The sequence below is a fragment of the Dreissena polymorpha genome, chromosome 3 (genome assembly GCF_020536995.1).
Source record: "Dreissena polymorpha isolate Duluth1 chromosome 3, UMN_Dpol_1.0, whole genome shotgun sequence".
Taxonomy (NCBI): domain Eukaryota; kingdom Metazoa; phylum Mollusca; class Bivalvia; order Myida; family Dreissenidae; genus Dreissena; species Dreissena polymorpha.
The window spans coordinates 62507934-62526526 of NC_068357.1; the positions used below are offsets into that span (position 1 = coordinate 62507934).

Here is an 18593-nt window from a genome sequence, read left to right on the forward strand (position 1 = left end):
ATGCGGTATGTGGGTTCAATGGTGATGACAATCAATCTATTTATAACTTAATATGCAACAAACTTAATTTCTACAATCCTCGCAGTAATTGTCTCTTTTTCGGCGTAAGCTGTATTAAGCCAGCTTTTCACCTCTCCTGACCTTTGTAAGTGTCCAATAAAATTCAAATAAAATTTCCCGCGGCTAGGTACGAATGAATACACTTCATTTATTCCATTGGCTGATTTGAGTATTCCACCAGAACATTGGAAACATATCCGCGTCTTTGTAACACTGTTTTACTGCATGAAACAATTTTATTTCTAATGAAAAGGCTTAATAGATAAAACAGTTTTACACTCAATTCTCGACATCAATACAGTTTGTGCGTGCACCTTTCATTTTCAGAGAACTACCAGCGCAACGCGTTTATATTTATAGGCTATGTTCTCATATTTAGTACTTACTTCCATATTCTTGTCAACATGTTAACATGTAAAAGTATAAAGAGCAGTGGAAGCGAGGCCTCACTTTAATACATTGCATTTCAACCCGCGAGGTATCGGGTCAATTCGCGGCCAGTGTATGAATGTCAGAGTTTATATACAGGTCATCACCGGAGTTCGTTATATAATAAATACGCTATCCGTGAACTAGGTGACCTGGAATTTTCTTTAGACCAGAAATATATAGATTCTTAATGTGTTTTCAACAATACAATGATAAATATTATTTTTGATTAATTTAACAATAATTATTCCACCATATTGACCAATGTATTAAGCATGAGCGCGATGATTATCGGTACTGTTAATAATCGAATCAAATAGCAATGCCCGACAAACCACTAAAAGAGGTTTGTTCGAAGAACGCGCCTATAGATACGGATACTTCTCGTGTGGCCGGTTGACTCGTATGTTTTAATTTCACTTCCATTCTTCTTTTGGTTTTCTGTTTTGTATTTATAGGTTTATGGCCAGCAATATGTAATAATGTAAAATAAGCCGCGAAAACTCCGCGTAACATCCCGTACTGCGTGTGATGCAGCTAAGAACTGCACAGAAAAAAGACATTCGCTATCCTTGATCTCGTTCATTGAACTATCAACGCCGTATAACTTTTTTAAAGATATTTCTTGTTATTAATAACCATTGCCGTCACAAGCAAAATCGGGCTGTCCGCTTAGCTAAGTGTTTTGAAAACGCTCTTCTCACCTAGGGGGCCTGGGTTCAATCTCCGCTCCCGGCGCATGTGCGTTTGGTTCTTAGTAAACATATCGGATAGGTGAGGCTCTTTTACCGGGTACGTCGGTTTCTCCTGTCAGCACAAGACAACACTTAAATGGAATATCTGTTATTAAAAAAGTAAATGGCAGGAAATTGCAACCTTATTTTATTTTTCCCTAAACATTCCTGAGTCCTGTAAATGTATATGTAACAGTGCTGCACCGCACTGTGATTCATCACATAATGCAGCCTTGTGTGCGGAAGGATCTTATAAACTTCTTTATAGATTGCAAATCAGTGCATATTTTGTATAATTGGATTGTATTTTGTTCCCCTTACAATTAAAATGGTTAAAACATCACAATCATTATGGGTCAAGACGGCAGTACTTTGATATGAGCTTTGATCGGGGAAACACAATTGTCCATGTATGTTACATGTGTAATTAAAGATACAAAATATAACCATTAATCATACAACAACATAAATATCTGCCTGATAAAAGATGTCTGGTATAATTCGGTATATCACGATAACAGTGTTTGCATCTGTCAAGGTTTGGAAGTAGGTCAAAATAATCTGAATTAATATACATTTCTCACTTTTGATAATAGAATCAGATTCAATTAAATTAACAATTTTTAACCGAGAAAATAAGAAACAAAAAGCTACGCTAATAGCAAACATTTCAAATTTTACAAGTATTAAGCACTATGGCTCATAAGGTAACAATACACAAGTCATACAACATATTCATTCCCGCTGTAAAGAAAATTAAGCGTCTTAGGGATTATTTTTAGTTCTGTCTTTAAATAACTCGGGAGTAAAGGTATGATTCACAGAAAAGCACATTTAGACCCATATCATTCTGTAAAATATCAGGCTCAGCGCGAATAAAACAACAGCTCGGCGAGCCTTGCCGTTATTTTGCCTCACCAGATATATTACACAATTTGAGGACAGTACCATGTTATTATATATATAATACCATTACTATTGCATAACTTTACCACAGTTTCAGTTCCATTTGTGCGCGGTCCGGACCCCTGGTCCGACAAGACCGGGTTACTGAAGATCCAGTATTACTGCAACTTCCGCGCACCAGAAGTAGGCTTGGTCACCAGCAGGTCGGCGAGATTGTTAGTCATTTTCAATCAAGACGTACAGGATATCTTGGTAAGCATTGATATATCAAGCAATTGCTCTTTTAGCGTGAAAATTATCCTAGGCTTATTTGGCGTAGCTGTCTTACTCATGTCTTCACATTAATTGAGCTTTATTTACGGCCAATAAAATGTTGAAGAAATTTTAAGCCAGTATGCACGAATGAATGACTGGAACAATCGCACTTGTTTAAATATCTTAACTAAGCTAAATAGAAAACGTTCTGCACCGCATACACGGGTACTTATCGAGTTGCTGAGTTTTAATGAATATTTTGCTCCCTCAAGTTTTGTGATGGACAAGGCGATTCATAAACATTGGCACACCACATTTTCAGCTCCAAGTTTGTTGTCACAAATACTAGCCTTTGTTCGGATTTTACACTCTCAGAGTAAAATATACGTAAGATTGTAAATAAGTTCCTCCTGATTTATATGAATTAGATATAATGCGGCAAAGAATTGTTCAGAAAAAAAAAACTCCGCCAATACTCATAACTCTGTAATCTTACTGAATTTACTGACGGTCGTTTTCAGCCAACAAAAACAAAACAAAAAAATCAATCAACATCAACGCCATGTATATTGTTTTTTATATTTCTGTTTTATATAATGTGTTAGTTTAAACGGTCGATAAACTAATTTATTTATTGATGTGAAATGAAAGAATGTTTGAATGTGTGATAGAGAAAATTAAGCACAGCTCTTTTTAAAACATCATGCATTTTTATGATATGCTTAACCGGTATTGTTCTCCTTCACACTCACTGGAGAACAAACAACAACAATGTCATGTAAAACGTATATCTAACACTTAAATAAACATTCGAAAACACGATCAAAAAGTCATCGGAAATAATACATCGTTTTGTTTCGATCCCTCTTCACGAAGAATTTGCAATAAACACCACTGTATGTCAGACGATACCACAAACGCTTAGACATCGATAGTTAAACTTTAAATTGCAATGTTTGTCACGAAGAGTGTAAACACTTTGTGAACAAAGCTTTGTATAGCTGCACACCCACGGAACTGATATATCATATTACCCGGAAGTTTTCCTCTTTCTCAGGACTGGAACATGCTTACTTTGTCGCCCGCAAGCGCTTACCGTCCAGACAAGGTGTTCGTCTTGACAAACGAAAACAATACGGATTTCACCAACTTCCAGTGGTCCTTCCACGTGGTATGGAAAGGAGACATCGATTATGGTCCTCCCGTCCGCACTTCCACCCCCGCACCCACTGGAACATGTCAGCTCGTCACTGATTTCGTCACTGGTAATCGGACATTTTCCAAAGACCTACTTGTTTGTTTAACGGTTTACTCCCAAAAGTTTCGTTATTTTATTATTACCATTTCATTATTATTTTTCATCGTCAAAGGTGCTATCGGAATATGTCTCAGAGCGGATTGAAACACGAAATTAACAAAAATAGACGATTGCCTTGAAATTAAAATGGATGTCATTTTTGTACTGTAAATACATTTGCAGGACCAGGACGACACTTTCCGCCTAAACTTGACTTTGGCTTAGAAAAAACTTTCTTGAAGGTGAAACTACCATAAAAGCGGAAAGTGTCGACCCTGAAGGTTTAAATGAATTTAAGTCCAATCATTCTTCCAATTTTACGTCAAGTTGAACAAACTCTTATACTTAATTAAACTTTAAATACTGCTCTGGCGTTAAATACAAGTGTTGTTTCCTTCCACTAAGTCGACACATCCTATATTTGGTAACGATCATAAACATTTTTGTAACAGACACACATGCTTTTAGAATGTTTTATTGACGCAAACTTTAATGTTTTGGCCATTTAAAATAGTTCAACACATAACTTGTCAATCAGTTCTGCATATTTCCTTATTTAATTATTAACTCTGCAAACAATTTTTCGAACTCGCGAAACTAACGTTTTCGACCTACCTTAACTATTTTTGTTGGAAATGCCAGTGCAAACAAATGGCCATGTCTTTATATGCCTCACATTAAACGCAAGCCTATATCAGTACCATTAGATACCCTTTAACTCAGCGTAAACGTGATTATATGTGAAGTTTAATCACATTTTTGTATGAAGTTTAGATTCATTGTAGACATTAGTATTCCATTTATCATATAATCAAATCGTTTGTGTCTTGAAGCAAAACACTTTCTTGCGAAATCTTAACTGGTTTTATAAAATATTTAATGCAATTACAATTGATAAATAACTTTTTCAGGTCGAATACACACCGTTACTTTTCCGCATTCAAATGAATACAAAATGTGAATATTATAGAGTTCAAATAAGAGATGTACAAAAAAATTTGAAGATAATACAAATATAGAAGTGTTCAATTAATGCGAAACCTATTAAAACTTCACAATAATTTCAGAACACGCAATCATTTACACTAGAGTCATTTCGATAACAACACTAAAATAAAATTGCGTTTATAAATTGATTGTTATGAAATTAACCCATAAAAACATTTAAATTGGTTTCAGTTCCGATTGAGCGCGGCTCCAGGTCGGACCTCAAAAACCTCGTGAAGAGGCCGGTAGGACCTGTAAATAAACTCCGATTAAAAAAAAAAATTTAGCGCGGCTCAAAGCCGTGGTCCGAAGAGTCCGGTTTACTTAGGATCCAGTATTACTGCAACTTCCGCGCACCGCAAATAGGATTGGTTTCCGGCAGGATGGCGATATTGTTAGTCATGTTCAATCAAGACGTACAAGATGTCGTGGTAAGCTTTTATATATCAATCAACTTTGCTGTTAGCTTTAACATAATCCAAGGCGATTTTTGTATAATGTGTTTGTTCAAAAGGTCGATGAAAACATTTATCTAGTATTTATAAATACAAACAAAATTAAGTGGTGTTTTTTTATGTTATTTTTAAAATGTAATATTCTCCTTGACAATCATAAAATACAACGATGTCGCGTAAAACTTAAATAAATTAAAAAATAGTAATTTTGCAATCAACATCTCCATAAATAATACGGTATCGAATATGAAGGGACATCGATAACTTAACTAAACATTAAAATTGTAGTTCCGTAGAATGTATTTCTAATAGTTATGCATCTAATTGTAGCTGCCGTTGTTGGTGCACACCCACGCTACAGATTTATCATATGAGTCGTGTTCTGAGAAAACTGGGCATAATGCTTTTGCGTAAAGTGTCGTCCCAGATTAGCCTGTGTAGTCCGCACAGGCTTATCAGGGACGACACTTTCCGCTTTAATGGTATGTTTCGTTTAAAGGAAGTCCCTTTTTACCGAAAATCTAGTTAAAACGGAAAGTGTCGTCCCTGATTAGCCTGTGCGGACTGCACAGGCTCATCTGGGACGACACTTTACGCACAAGCATTATGCCCAGTTTTCTCCGTACACGACTCATATTACCTGGAAATGTTTCTGTTTCACAGAACTGGAACATGCTCACTCTGTCCCCCGCAAGCCTCAACAGGTCGGACAAGGTGTTCGTCCTGACAAACGAAAACAACACGGACTTCACCAACTTCCAGTGGTCCTTCCACGTGTTATGGAAAGGAGTCATCACTAATCCCGAACCCACGGGCACGTGTCAACTTTTCAAAGGCAATGGTACATTAACAAATGACCTAGTTTATTGTTTTATAGTTTTCTGCGAATATCATCGTCTAATGTACCTTCGAAATATTATCAAAATGGATTTGAACATGAAATATCTTTAGACAATCGGCCTTAAAATGGATACGGATGTCTTATGTTCTAGATATACAGCTGCAGAACAAAGATGACTGATCACGAGTCTTCTTGTATCCGCTTTTATCTCTTCATACCTATGAACAAAAAGTTCGAACACTATATTGCCCGGACGCCATGACGCATAACTAATTTGATTTTTACTACAATATTATTATTCATATCTTTACCGTGCATCATTCGACCAAGTACAACCTCTTATTTTCGTCAGTGTACATATTCCTTAACACAATACGTGTAATAAATAAGTGAATTTTTGGGCAAATTAAGCTAACTTGTTGATTAACATTGTCAGAAAATAACATGACATGAAAAGTTACGTTTACTTCTATTATTTTTAATTCCCCTGAAAATATTTTTTTTCTCTACGTTAAATCACATTTCGTGTCATCTTACTTATTATCCAAATCTTAAACAAGTTTATATTGTATGTAATCAATAATACTTGCAAAGTTACGTCGTGTTTAATTTACTGTAAAATTCAATTATACTTTAAATATAGTCCACCTAAAACTTATGTTTTATTCCAGGTTTAAACGGAATTAAGTTCAATCATTCAATCATTAAAAAACTCAACAAATTAATGAGAACAAAAATAATGTTCAGGCGCAAAATAACACGTTTTTTGTTTACATAACCGTGACCGACCCTTATTTTGAATGCCGACCCTTAACCTTGTTTTTGATATACCAGGTTCAGCTTTCGTTCGGATTAATAAAGGTAATAATACTTTTTGCTAAATTCGATCGTTTATTCATCACCATCATTCTGATTTTACTTCCAAATTAGCGGATTTTACCACTCATGCGCCTGTGTCTTTCACTCAAGCGCCTGAATCACGCTCAGTTTCGACATCTGGATACGTCGGCATTGGAATTGGTGTCTTTGTGATAGTTCTCGTCGCGGCAGCAGATGTTGTCTTCGTTTACAAAAGGTAAGCTAAGTGATATTATTTTAAATTTCACGTATGCGTTTCGCGTGAAGAAATATATATTTAACAAGTAAAACAAATATTTTTCTTTACATGCTGTCAAATAATATATCTGCAACAATTCAATTAGTTTTACTATGTATGTGATGCTCATACGTGTGAGAGTTATTCATTCAGTCATTTAAGATAGTGCACTCTCTAAGTAACACGAGTTTTTGTGCACATAGTTTGGAATAAGTGTACACACATGTTGTCGTATAATTATATGTCTGAAGTTTAACATGTGTAATTGAAGACGCCGAAGGCAGCTGCATACTGAAGATCCATATTCCCGATACTCTCCAAAAGCTGATAAATGTGATGTGCCCACAGACATTGACAATGTGCCGAAGCCCCTTCCCGTAAGTTGTCAACCAATTGTAAGCAAACATTCGTGTACATGATATTGCTTTAAAAATACAAGTAGAGTATAGAGTTTACTATACAATTGGAAACAACGCATTTCGGTGATGAGAGAAAGACTTAATATAAAACTGCTGCTCATAATCTCTTCTGCTTAACCCTCCCTTCTCTTCGGACCTTCTGGTTAAGTTTACGAAAATATATGTATAGCTCTTAAAGACTTATTATTCCTTCTTGCATGTAGAGTAAATGTTAAGAAACTTCAATCTGAAACGAACAACTGATCTGGGTTTCGCTCCAGCTCCTTAAAAGTCAATGTCCAGTCAATGTGTAACTATGATACCGCCATATATAATTAAGTATCTTTGCTCAATACTTAATTATAAAAATATTATTAAGATAAAAGTGGTGTATTGGTATATATGTGTATAGCTAGGTTTAGTGCATTACATGAAAATTACCGTTTAAAACGGATTAAAACTGTGAAATGACGGCAATAAGTTATCCAGCTTTAATACTAAATAAAAGTGAATGAAATGCTTTAAAAAGTGACAAACAATAAATGAAAGTAACAACTATTTTGTTAATTCCATATAATAGAGTATTTAATTGCACGAGTATACAAAATGATATGTAAAGAAAAGGCGTATATTGTTAATAAATATATTCTGTACATTGTCTAACCAAGCACCGTTCTGAACAGAAGCCCAGACATTCATACCTCGAGCTGGATGGTGCGGTCTATGATGAAATAGAGGACGTCGCAAGTTCGATATCGCAGCCTGACAACGGGTACCTTACATTGGTAACTGCATCGCATTTAACAGACATACCTGCACCACTTAAAACCAAGGACGAGCAGTTACTTCCAGTGCGTGTTACTTCGTACGAAACACCAACGTCCCTGATTAGCCTGGGCGAAACACATATGCATTAAGTCCAGTTTTCCCAGAACAAGGCTCAACTGATAAACAGTAACTTCCAGCGTGTGTTGCTTCGTATGAAACACAAATGACAACATATCTTAAAATCCTTTCTATTGAGTACAGAAAACTGAATATTACTTTTATATATAGATTGATAATTTTTGTAACAAATTGATTTTTATACTATTTTAAAATGCATTGTATTCGCTCAAACCCACGCTGTATGATGATTGTATTCACTAAGACTTATTCGTTCAATTTGATGTACGAAGGTTAAATATAAACTTGTATTTTAAGTGTTCAATGTTAAATGGTAGTTTTTACTGTGTTTAGCGAACTTTTGAATTTCTTAAGTGAATTGCTTTATATACAGCTTGTTGAATGTTTGTTTGTTGTTCACGAATATTGTGGTGGCTATAAATTACTAATATTTACGTTAGTGACTAAACATTATATGCTTACACATGTTCGGTTTTGAGTGATACGCATTTGTGAAATAGAATTCACGAATATTCTTATATTTATTGTTTATGAATGCTGAAGTGAGGTTAATTATGTATGTTTATTTACATACATGATGCTGTGTGCAGGAGGATGCAGCACACACCCAGGAAGTAGCCCTAATGCTTTCCAAGTCGGCATATAGAGCGCTTATCGGTTGGGAGGCACATGAACCACAGATCATGGCGGCCTCTTTCCTTACCAAGAAGAAAAGGATCAACGTAGACATAATCCAGTGCTTTGCGCCGACGGACGACAGTAAAGAGAATGAGAAGGACAACGTTTACAATAGACTGTCAACCATCATACAAGACAGACCAAAGAGAAACCTCATCATTCTAATGAGTGCCAAGATCGACAGTGAAAACCGAGGATATGAGGAGATCATGGGGAAGCAAAGGTTAAGCGAGATGAACAACAATGAGGAGAGATTCGCCGACCTGTGCGCCACAAGTAATCTGGTCATCGGAAGAAATGTTTTCCATCACAGAAGGATACACAAGGCAAATTGGGTGTCACCAGACCTGTCAACGGAGAACCAAATTAACCACCTGTCAATCGCAAGCAAGTTTCGTCGCTCTCTTCAGAATGTACGTGTCAAGCTTGGAGAAGACGTGGCTTCGGACCATAGCTCCTTGTTTCCCGATTGAAACTGAAGCTGAAGCAATGTTGGGCAGGGTGATCCAGCCAACGCCAACGTTACAACACTGCTACACTGAAAGACATCTGGAAGCAAAAAGAGTTCAAGTTCACTCTCTCTAACAAGTTCCAGGTCCTAGAGGAGCTGCTTGAAGAAGGGACGATAGAGCAAAAGTGGCAGAACGTGAAAGAAGCAGCGACTTCAACATGCAAAGAAATACTGGGCTCCAAGTCTTACACCCACAAGGAGTGGATATCAGCAGAGACACTTCAGAAAGTTGCGGAAAGACGAAACAAGAAGGCAAGTGTCAACCACAGCAGAACACGAGCCGCACAAATGAAAGCACAAGAAGAGTACACCGAAGCAAATAGGAGCGTCAAGCAAAGTATTAGAGCAGTCAAGCGGAACTACCTAGAGACGCTTGCATCAGGGGCGGAAGAGACAGCCTATCAGAACAGAACTAAAGATCTGTACTTCATCACCAAGAGATTAGCAGGAAAGTTTGCCAAGCCAGAGAGGCCAGTAAGGGACACAAATGGAGGAGTAATAACAGATGATGAAGGGCAAAAGAAGAGGTGGATTAAGCACTTCCAGGAGCTACTCAACAGGCCAGCTCCTGCGAATCCACCGGAGATTCCGCTGGCTATAAACGATCTGCCAATCAAGTGCTGCACTCCCACAAAAGAAGAGATCAGCAGCGCAATCAAGAAATTAAAGAACGGCAAATCTACAGGACCTGCCAGCATACCTGCAGAAGCGCTTAAGGCTGACGTGGAGACCAATGTGGAGCTACTACATCGGCTCTTCAGTAAGATATGGTAAGAAGAAGAAATTCCATCAGAGTGGAAAGAGGATTTCCTCATCAAGCTTCCCAAGAAAGGCGACCTCAGTTCCTGCTCCAGCTACCGAGGATTCACACTGTTGTCCATCCAAGGAAAGGTGTTTAATCGTATCCTGCTGAACAGAGTTAAAGACGCAGTAGACCCGCATTTCTATGACCAAAAAGCAGGCTTTCAAAAGGAGAGATCGTGCACGGATCAGATTGTAACCCTGTGCATCATTCTGGAACAATCCCTGGAGTGGAATTCACCGTAGTATGTAAACTTCATTGACTATGAAAAGGCATTCGACAGCGTTGACCTGGAGTCCCTCTGGAGACTTCTGAGACACTACGGAGTGTCAGAAATGATCACCAAGAACATCAGGAAGTCTTATGAAGGAATGACTTGCAGAAAACCATATATCGACAAAGCATCATTGGGGAGCATTCATCAGTTTTACAGATATCCTTGTTTTCGTCAGACAACACTCATAATTGTTTTTGCTATTATAGAAGAAATAAGCAAACACTGAAATCTTGAATTTGTTATAACTCAACAAGTACTCTAGCTAGGTCGATGTACTCTTTTAACAACAATGCTGCCGTGGCGGTTTACACACTGCCTACGTTATTGTCTTGTTTGTTCTGATGACACGGTTTCTGAACCAGCATCATATAGTTAGAATTCCATGTCACATGTGGTGCATGTGATGGATGATTTCAAAGTTCTAATGACCTGTAACATAGCTTGGAAGAACAATTTCAATGCTTGATGTCTTATATTTATAATTGTATTAAACTGTTGAACACATACCAAAAAGTATGCTGAATCATGTGGTTAGATTTCTTCTTGAAATTTATAAACGGACAATGAAATATAATTTGCTGGAATTTTAATATGATGACACCTTAAAGGTCCTTTTTTGAAGGTCTCTAACGTAATTGAAAATATAAGGGCATGAAAATGACTTTAGTGTCTTCTTTGCATGTACCATCTATAAAAGTTCTTTTTAGCAGTGATATAAATCGCATTAGAGCTCTTAAACGTATTGTTTGTTGGCCCGATCGAAACCCTGTTCTTATTAACTATTAGTCAAGAGCTTTTGTCAGCCGACAAATTAAATGCAACGAAGGTGGTATTGTATATACCCAACATACTAGCAATATTTTTCCCCTCGGTCAGCAGCTGGACCGTTTACGTAACGACCGAAGCGAGAGTCACATGCATAGGATCTAATTGAAGACTTATCGGCACGATCGCCGAGCTGACTGCTAATTATCAGTGGGTGGATATATATTTCTTTTCATGGTCTGAAGAGGTACGGAAGCTGCGGAGGTGGCAGCAGTAGAGGACAGACGGGGGCGGAGCTGGAGCAGAGATGTCTACCAGTTCTTCGGGGGGGAGGGAGGGTATGACTCAATGCAGATTATGGAAATTTCCCACGACGGTGGTACTCAGTACGCTCAACGTGCTAGGAAAACAGTTCTGGCGTTTGGGTCAACAGCCGGTGACATCCAGAACGGTCATATAAGCGACGCAGCACACAAGGAGCGGGAATGAGATGTCTTAGTAGATTGTCACCACTTCCTTTTCGGATTACCCGTGTCCTTTCGAAGACACGACATAAATTGTCTTCAAATTGTCTACCAGATTGGCAAAAAAAAAAGTTAATATTCTAAACAAGAGTGTATGTACTAAATTCAACAAAAGCAAAATAACACTCCGGACTTAGGAAAAAATGTTTTAAAAATACGTCCGTTTATTGATAATCATATATATAAATTGTCAAATTTATTAAACATTTTAGAACGCTTTGAATTGATAATGTAGCAAACACGTGTATTACCGACATAGGGTTTTAACTACGTTTCCAAAAGCTTGCGTGGTTATTGATTACAAGTAAACTTTTCTTCTAGTGGTCACGGGTTCGATCCCCAGGGCAGGCACACAGGTTAAAAGTTTTCATATTACCGAGAATACATTCGGAAACTACAATTGCGTTTTTATCAGATCAGCGGCATCGATCGAAACTCGTGTTGATAAGAACCGTTGGTTTGTGTAGTGTGACTTTGGAATTTGTATGACCCTTATTTTAAGACTGTTAATCAATAATTGTGTGCGAAAGTACGTACGCGTCATACATTAATATTGCATCGGTACTAGACTTGAAAGTTAGCTTCCTTCGTATATTGTTTTCATCATACCATTGTTAACAATAATTATATTGAGAAGTCATGTTATACCACGTGTTACGCGATAAAAAATTCGCATGCTAAAAATGGCTGAGAAAAAAAGTAATTTGAAGTTAAATACAAGATAAGTATTGATGCAAAGCATCAAAGGGCGTCGGGAATTTCAGTGTAAAAGGCATTCAATGAAGTAACATGGAACGATTTTTTTTTCTACTGTAAATATTAATATATTGACCGATTATTTTAAACAAAATAGAAAAAGATACTGGTATAACCATTATCTATGATTTTGTGTTATAACCCCCAAATAACCATTATCTTTGATGTTGTGTTAAAACCCCCAAATAACCATTATCTATGATTTTGTGTTGTAACCCCCAATTATTTCATGATAGCTCATTTTATTTACATTGGTTTCCTTTTTTTACTGGCAGCCGTGTACAGTTTTCATTAATGGAACAGAACTGTGTAGGTTTTAAAAAATCTGCTTTATCTTGTAAGCGTAATTTCATATTTTTCTTAACTTCAAGGGGAGATGATTCTGAACTTATTCTTACGTTGCTCATTTACGATTGGGGTTGAGTACTCATTGATATGAAAACACTGTAAAAGTTTCAATGTGTTTACGAACCCCCAACCCTCTCACACATATATTTCCTGGGCATAATTAAAACAAAAAATGGTATTAATAAAACAGCACATTTACCTAAACTAAAATGTCTACATCAAAACAAATAGAATACAAATAAAATAATTTTATTCTACTGGGGCTCGAACCTTGGACCTCTCACATGTGAAGCGAGCGTGCAACCATTGCACTATGGAACCGCTTGAAAAATCACCTTCTTACTAAGATATTAATAAGTGACTGTAGTGTAACGGTTATCAATAAAGCAATCATTCTATACATAGATGGTGACGTCACTACGTTATTGTCAGTAAGACCGGTGTGTACAAAATGATAAAGCAATAAACCGTGTAATCGCTGTCGTCTTGTAAAATTTAAGAAAATACGCGTTAACCAAAACTCGAACAGCAAAAGTCTGCGCTATTGTTGGAAAAACCACAAAATAAATATATTTGATTATGTTTTGTTTTTATACAAAACCAGAAAATTCCACCGGTTCGCGTATTTGCCCAGTGCCTGTGATCTTTTACTATTGCCCAGTCCCTGTGATCAGTTATTAATTAAAATAATTAGATTTACATTATTGGCAATAAATGTTGTAGTAAATGTAATAGGCACAAATGCAGTACTTATTTACACTAATTTACACAAAAAATCACCACTATGCAAGATATTCTGACTACAAAAATATATACATTGATCCGAAAAATAACTTCTCCTCCCATAAGCGGAAAAAAACGCATTACATAATAGTCGCCGCACTTCAGTGCGACGCCAATAAACTGTGTCCAATAACGAGATGGCACTTTTGTAAAATATACGGACATGGTATATATAACTCACAATTTCATCGAGCAACGTTTGATGTGTTCATATTTTACAAAAGGCCTATATTGATAATACATATGATGTCCAAATCTAACACCATCAATCAGTGATGTTAAAGCAGTGCAAAGTGCACTAACCAAACTGTAATAATTATATGCTCATATGGCAATAGTTTATATTTGTTTAATATATTTGCGGTATACCACACACACGGTTTTCATGTTTGTTTTATCATTACGTTCAAATTCTTCACCGTATGTAGCCTAGGGATTTGTCAGTTGGATAGCTTACTGGATAGAAATTTGCATACCGTTTAAGAAATTAATGAATGTCATATCATATCTCCAGCTGTCATTCGTATGACTCATGCGTGTATCGCAAAGACGCATTGGTATATCAACCTTCTATGGTATCACGTTCAGAGCATGAGGTTATCTGATAAAAAGTTATATTGCTATTCCAATCCAAAAATAATACTTGTGTATGTATATCAGATACATGTCTGTGTATAACTAATAAGTTGACCTGCGTGAATTAAAACCACATAAATACCACATTTGTACAACTATATTAGATGTTTAATAACAGGAACACTTTTTACTCGAATTTAAATATATTTATATTTTTAATAAAATTAGATTTGGTTTTGTCATACGTGAATTGCTCTTCGCCGATCGATGCAGGTGGTGTCCATTTCGTTTTGATCTGGCAACATCTCAAGCGATTTTAAATGTTTTCAGAATGTCTGTCTCTTCAATTTGTATTTAAAGTAACAAACTAACTTGCGCTTTATTGAAAGAAAATACTTGACTTACACACGAACATGAGCAGAATGTTGTTTTTTTTTTTCAATAAAATCTTTTTTCGTAATAGTGTAAAAGTCATCCGAATATTCACCTTTATGATACCTTGTTTCAAGTGAAACAAGACCAAGACTACCTTGTAGTTAAGCAGGTCGAACGACATACGAACAGTGTAAACAGCATTTAGGTAATCTTTATTTCCGATTTTGGAAGATCTAAATAGATTTTTTCAATCTTTTGAAATTTGAAACTTAAAGCTAAATACATTTACAAGGACAAAAATATATCATTTTTGTTCATATATGAAAATGCTTGTCCGAAATTAAAGACGTCTCTTTGAAATCTTCTGTTCGTGTAATCCGATAACTCAATTTGAAGGTTAATTCACTTTACTTGATATTAATATGATATGTATGTCAATATGGCGTATTATGATACTGAAACAAACTATGAACTGAATGTTGGGTTATCTGATAGCAAATGGTTGGACACATGATCAATAATACAAAAACGTCCGATGATTCTAGGCGCCTCAATTTTAACCCGATTCTCGTGTGATAAATGTAGGATTTGGAAAACGCGGAAACTAGTTCTGCGAAAAAATGACCAGTTTCTAAAAGGAATAAAATCCGCTGTAAAGGAAATTTGTGAGCTCGTTTTTCGGGGCGATATATTTTAAGTATGGATAAGTATATACTAAGACATGCTACGATGTAAGCAGTCAATATATTAATCAATGTGATATTAAACAAACATATCACATTATTTTGTCCGTGTGTATTCATAACCCGTAAGGGACTTAACTTTAACTCCAAGAAAATTATTTGGTGCTCAATCGGAATTAATAATTATTATTTGCCTTAACCCACCATCGGTCTGTCATACAAGCACACACTATTTAACAATATAGGAAGCATGTATACGCTATACTACCATTCTCTGCGGCGTCTGCGTCTGCCTTGCCAAGTAACAGGATTTAATATGACATTTATTTATATGAATATATAATATGATAAGTTGAAGAACAGACACAATATTGATTTATTTTTTGACATTATGAGTTAAAGAGAATAAGAATCCGATAATTGTTCGGTCCATTCTTCAAATGAGCATAATGTTATTACTACAGGGTGTTTTCTTCAGATGTACGTAATGTTATTCGAAACCATATTAATTATAAGAAAAACAGGTTCGCAAAAAAAAACAATCAGATTCAGGCTAGTGACAAAATTGTATGGACTTTTCATGACAGATCTTTATACGATTCGTCCAAACAGTGCATGTCCAATTAGCTGGATTACAAATTAAACTCCATTCGTTTAAAATGGGAAAACAGTCCGTATGATATAATAAAGCGGCGGCTAAACTATTTGCATATTTTTTGGGGAAAATAACAGAGAGGTATCTATTTAAAAACATGTACTATTTATAAAAAAATAACGTTTAAAAAGACGTTTAATATATTGGTGTGCTAATTAATAATTTCGTCAGTAAATAAACTTAAATAAGGATATGATAAATTGGTCAAGTTAGATTTGGTTCTTGTATATGCTTTAGTTACAACTATTATTTTCTTGGAAGGCGAATACATGGTATTCTTAAAAACGTTGCTCAGTAGAGTAAAATGCATTATTTATATACTCAGTTTTAATAAGATTAAGACAGCTAATTAAAGGTCAATTATTGCAGCAAAAGCTCAGCGAAAAAAGGTTTTTATGATCAATTATTATAACTCAGTTTGTATAATAATTATATATATTAAGTTCATCGTTTTACCCATGCCTGGAACAACACACATGTTGCTATCAACGAGTGCACAAATCCAGCAGCAAGTCTGAATAACTGTTATGTTGCACTTAATCCCACCTATCAATTAACCTGTTATAATAACCTGATATGGCACGTGTTAGGCTTTCCTATGACTGTACTATGTAGTTTTGATTAATTGCGATCAAAACAGACACTTCATGTATAGCTTCTGACCCCATTTTGCCCACGGTGGTTAACAACATATCCATTTCCATACGAAACTTAAAACAGTTAATGATAAAATACTGACCATACCGGGCAATTATCGAAACAATTACTCTTCTTGTACAGACAATGTCGTAATGCAGCTTCCGCAAGTTGTAGATTTAAAGAAATGAATGAAAGCAGTTATTATGACATTGTAGTTTGTAGACCGGTGAGCAAAATATTAACAAATCAGATATAAATATTCCAAAATCTAGGTAATTTCGCTATTTTGTTAAATATTCAAGTGCAAATAAAACTTGAATTTCATACCGGCATTATATAAATAAATATGATGCTGTTATCCATTAATTCTATTGAGTACTCGAGTACATAATAACCAAATTTGTGTTACCTTAACATCAAGATAAGATGTCCTTATTATTGAATTGAAAGCTTAACGCAATATCAAGTGGAAGTTGTTTGTAGAGGAAAAGCCTGAACAAGTTTAACATTTTATATGTAGCAATTATCGAATAAATGCCACTTCAATACAAGTCAGAAAGGTGATTCAGCATGTCAGTAAGTACGTAGTACTTCCATCCTAGTACTACTCCAATCTAGTTTCATACTTCTACCTGTAAATTTATAGATGGTGGATATTGAAAAAACATAACTTGGCATTATTGTGATTTAATACCAGCGTATCACTTGATTTGCGTCCTCTCTACGACCAAAACAGTCCGTTTTGGGGAATTGCCGATAGTCGTGGCAAACATTCCAAAGTGTTTGTTTTCAAATAAATTACAAATGTCATCATCCATAACGTCGTGGGTCGTGCTAACTTTGCGTGTACGCGGCGTTCTTAAACTCTACTGCGATTATACTGCAAAACGAAAATACAGCGTCTGCGTTGAGTGCAAACACACGATGTATTTACTTCATTAAGTTTCATTTCTGTTTATTCTTAAATAAGTGAAGACGTCATTTGATTTTAATAATATCACTAGCTTAGCGTAATACGCTAGTCTAAGGGTCGTGGGCGGGGAAAAGTCAAAACAATACGCAATCATCTCAGAAAGTTTCAGGGTCTTACTCAAAGTCTACTAGCAGAGCCAGACAGAAGGCACAAACAATAGAAGGGTAACTCAGAAAACACAAAAAAACGATGTCATCGTGCAACGATAAGGGAAAGGCAGATGTCTTCCAGGCTGAGAAAGCACTCGTTCTTTACATGGCATTCACTACGGATTTAGTATCTGTTGATACGCAAAAGATATGGGTGGTCGACCAAATCGAGCATCGGTGACGTAACGGCCTCCACATTTCAGTCTTCTACGACACAACTGAGAAATTGGCGTTGCTGCTGTGGCGTTCCTTATATTAACTGTAAGAACGCATAGGCATGTCGTTTACTATTTACGTGTCCAGAGAAGTCCCCGTCAGGTCGCCGATTCGGGCGTTTTTTGGTGTCTTAATGGCTTCTCATGACAACCAAACAGAGTAATTTGCGATCCCACTGCGTCCTGGGTCGCCCCTAGAACGCAGTGTGACCGGCTTATTAGTTTCAGCGACATTTTAAAAAGCTCAAGCAAACATTAAAGCTGTATGCTCTGCAAACTGCATATTTCTGCATGCCTTTTGGCCATCATTTTAAAACAGTTTTTTTTTTAATTCTTGAAATATAGAAGTATTAGATATACAAAATGATGTAAGGTGAAAGGGAAGAGTGCGATAGTCGACTGCACAGCCTTATAATATACAATTGTATACTTTAATAAACGTATATGCATGACAAACGGATGGCCTTTTAAGGGTTATCATAATTTTTTGAAACTTGGTATGGGTATGTATATCAATAAG

At 36.1% G+C, this 18593-nt stretch overlaps 1 protein-coding gene across 4 annotated transcripts in view; it reads left to right on the top strand.

Moving 5' to 3' along the window:
• The window catches only part of LOC127874432 (uncharacterized), a 164726-nt gene that overhangs the window by 66162 nt on the left and 79971 nt on the right, over positions 1–18593 (top strand). The window contains exons 2-8 of one of the 4 annotated variants that reach the window (XM_052418752.1): positions 2221–2381; positions 3442–3649; positions 4861–5099; positions 5787–5964; positions 6895–7039; positions 7332–7437; positions 8142–8593. The exons of 1 other annotated variant lie outside the window; for it this stretch is intronic. In XM_052418752.1, the coding sequence (XP_052274712.1) occupies positions 5052–5099; positions 5787–5964; positions 6895–7039; positions 7332–7437; positions 8142–8375 (711 nt within the window). In that variant the 5' untranslated portion in view covers positions 2221–2381; positions 3442–3649; positions 4861–5051 and the 3' untranslated portion in view covers positions 8376–8593. Of the gene's footprint in view, positions 1–2220; positions 2382–3441; positions 3650–4860; positions 5100–5786; positions 5965–6894; positions 7040–7331; positions 7438–8126; positions 8594–18593 lie in introns of those variants that run through there. 2 more of the 4 variants (XM_052418751.1, XM_052418748.1) reach the window with 2 other exon arrangements.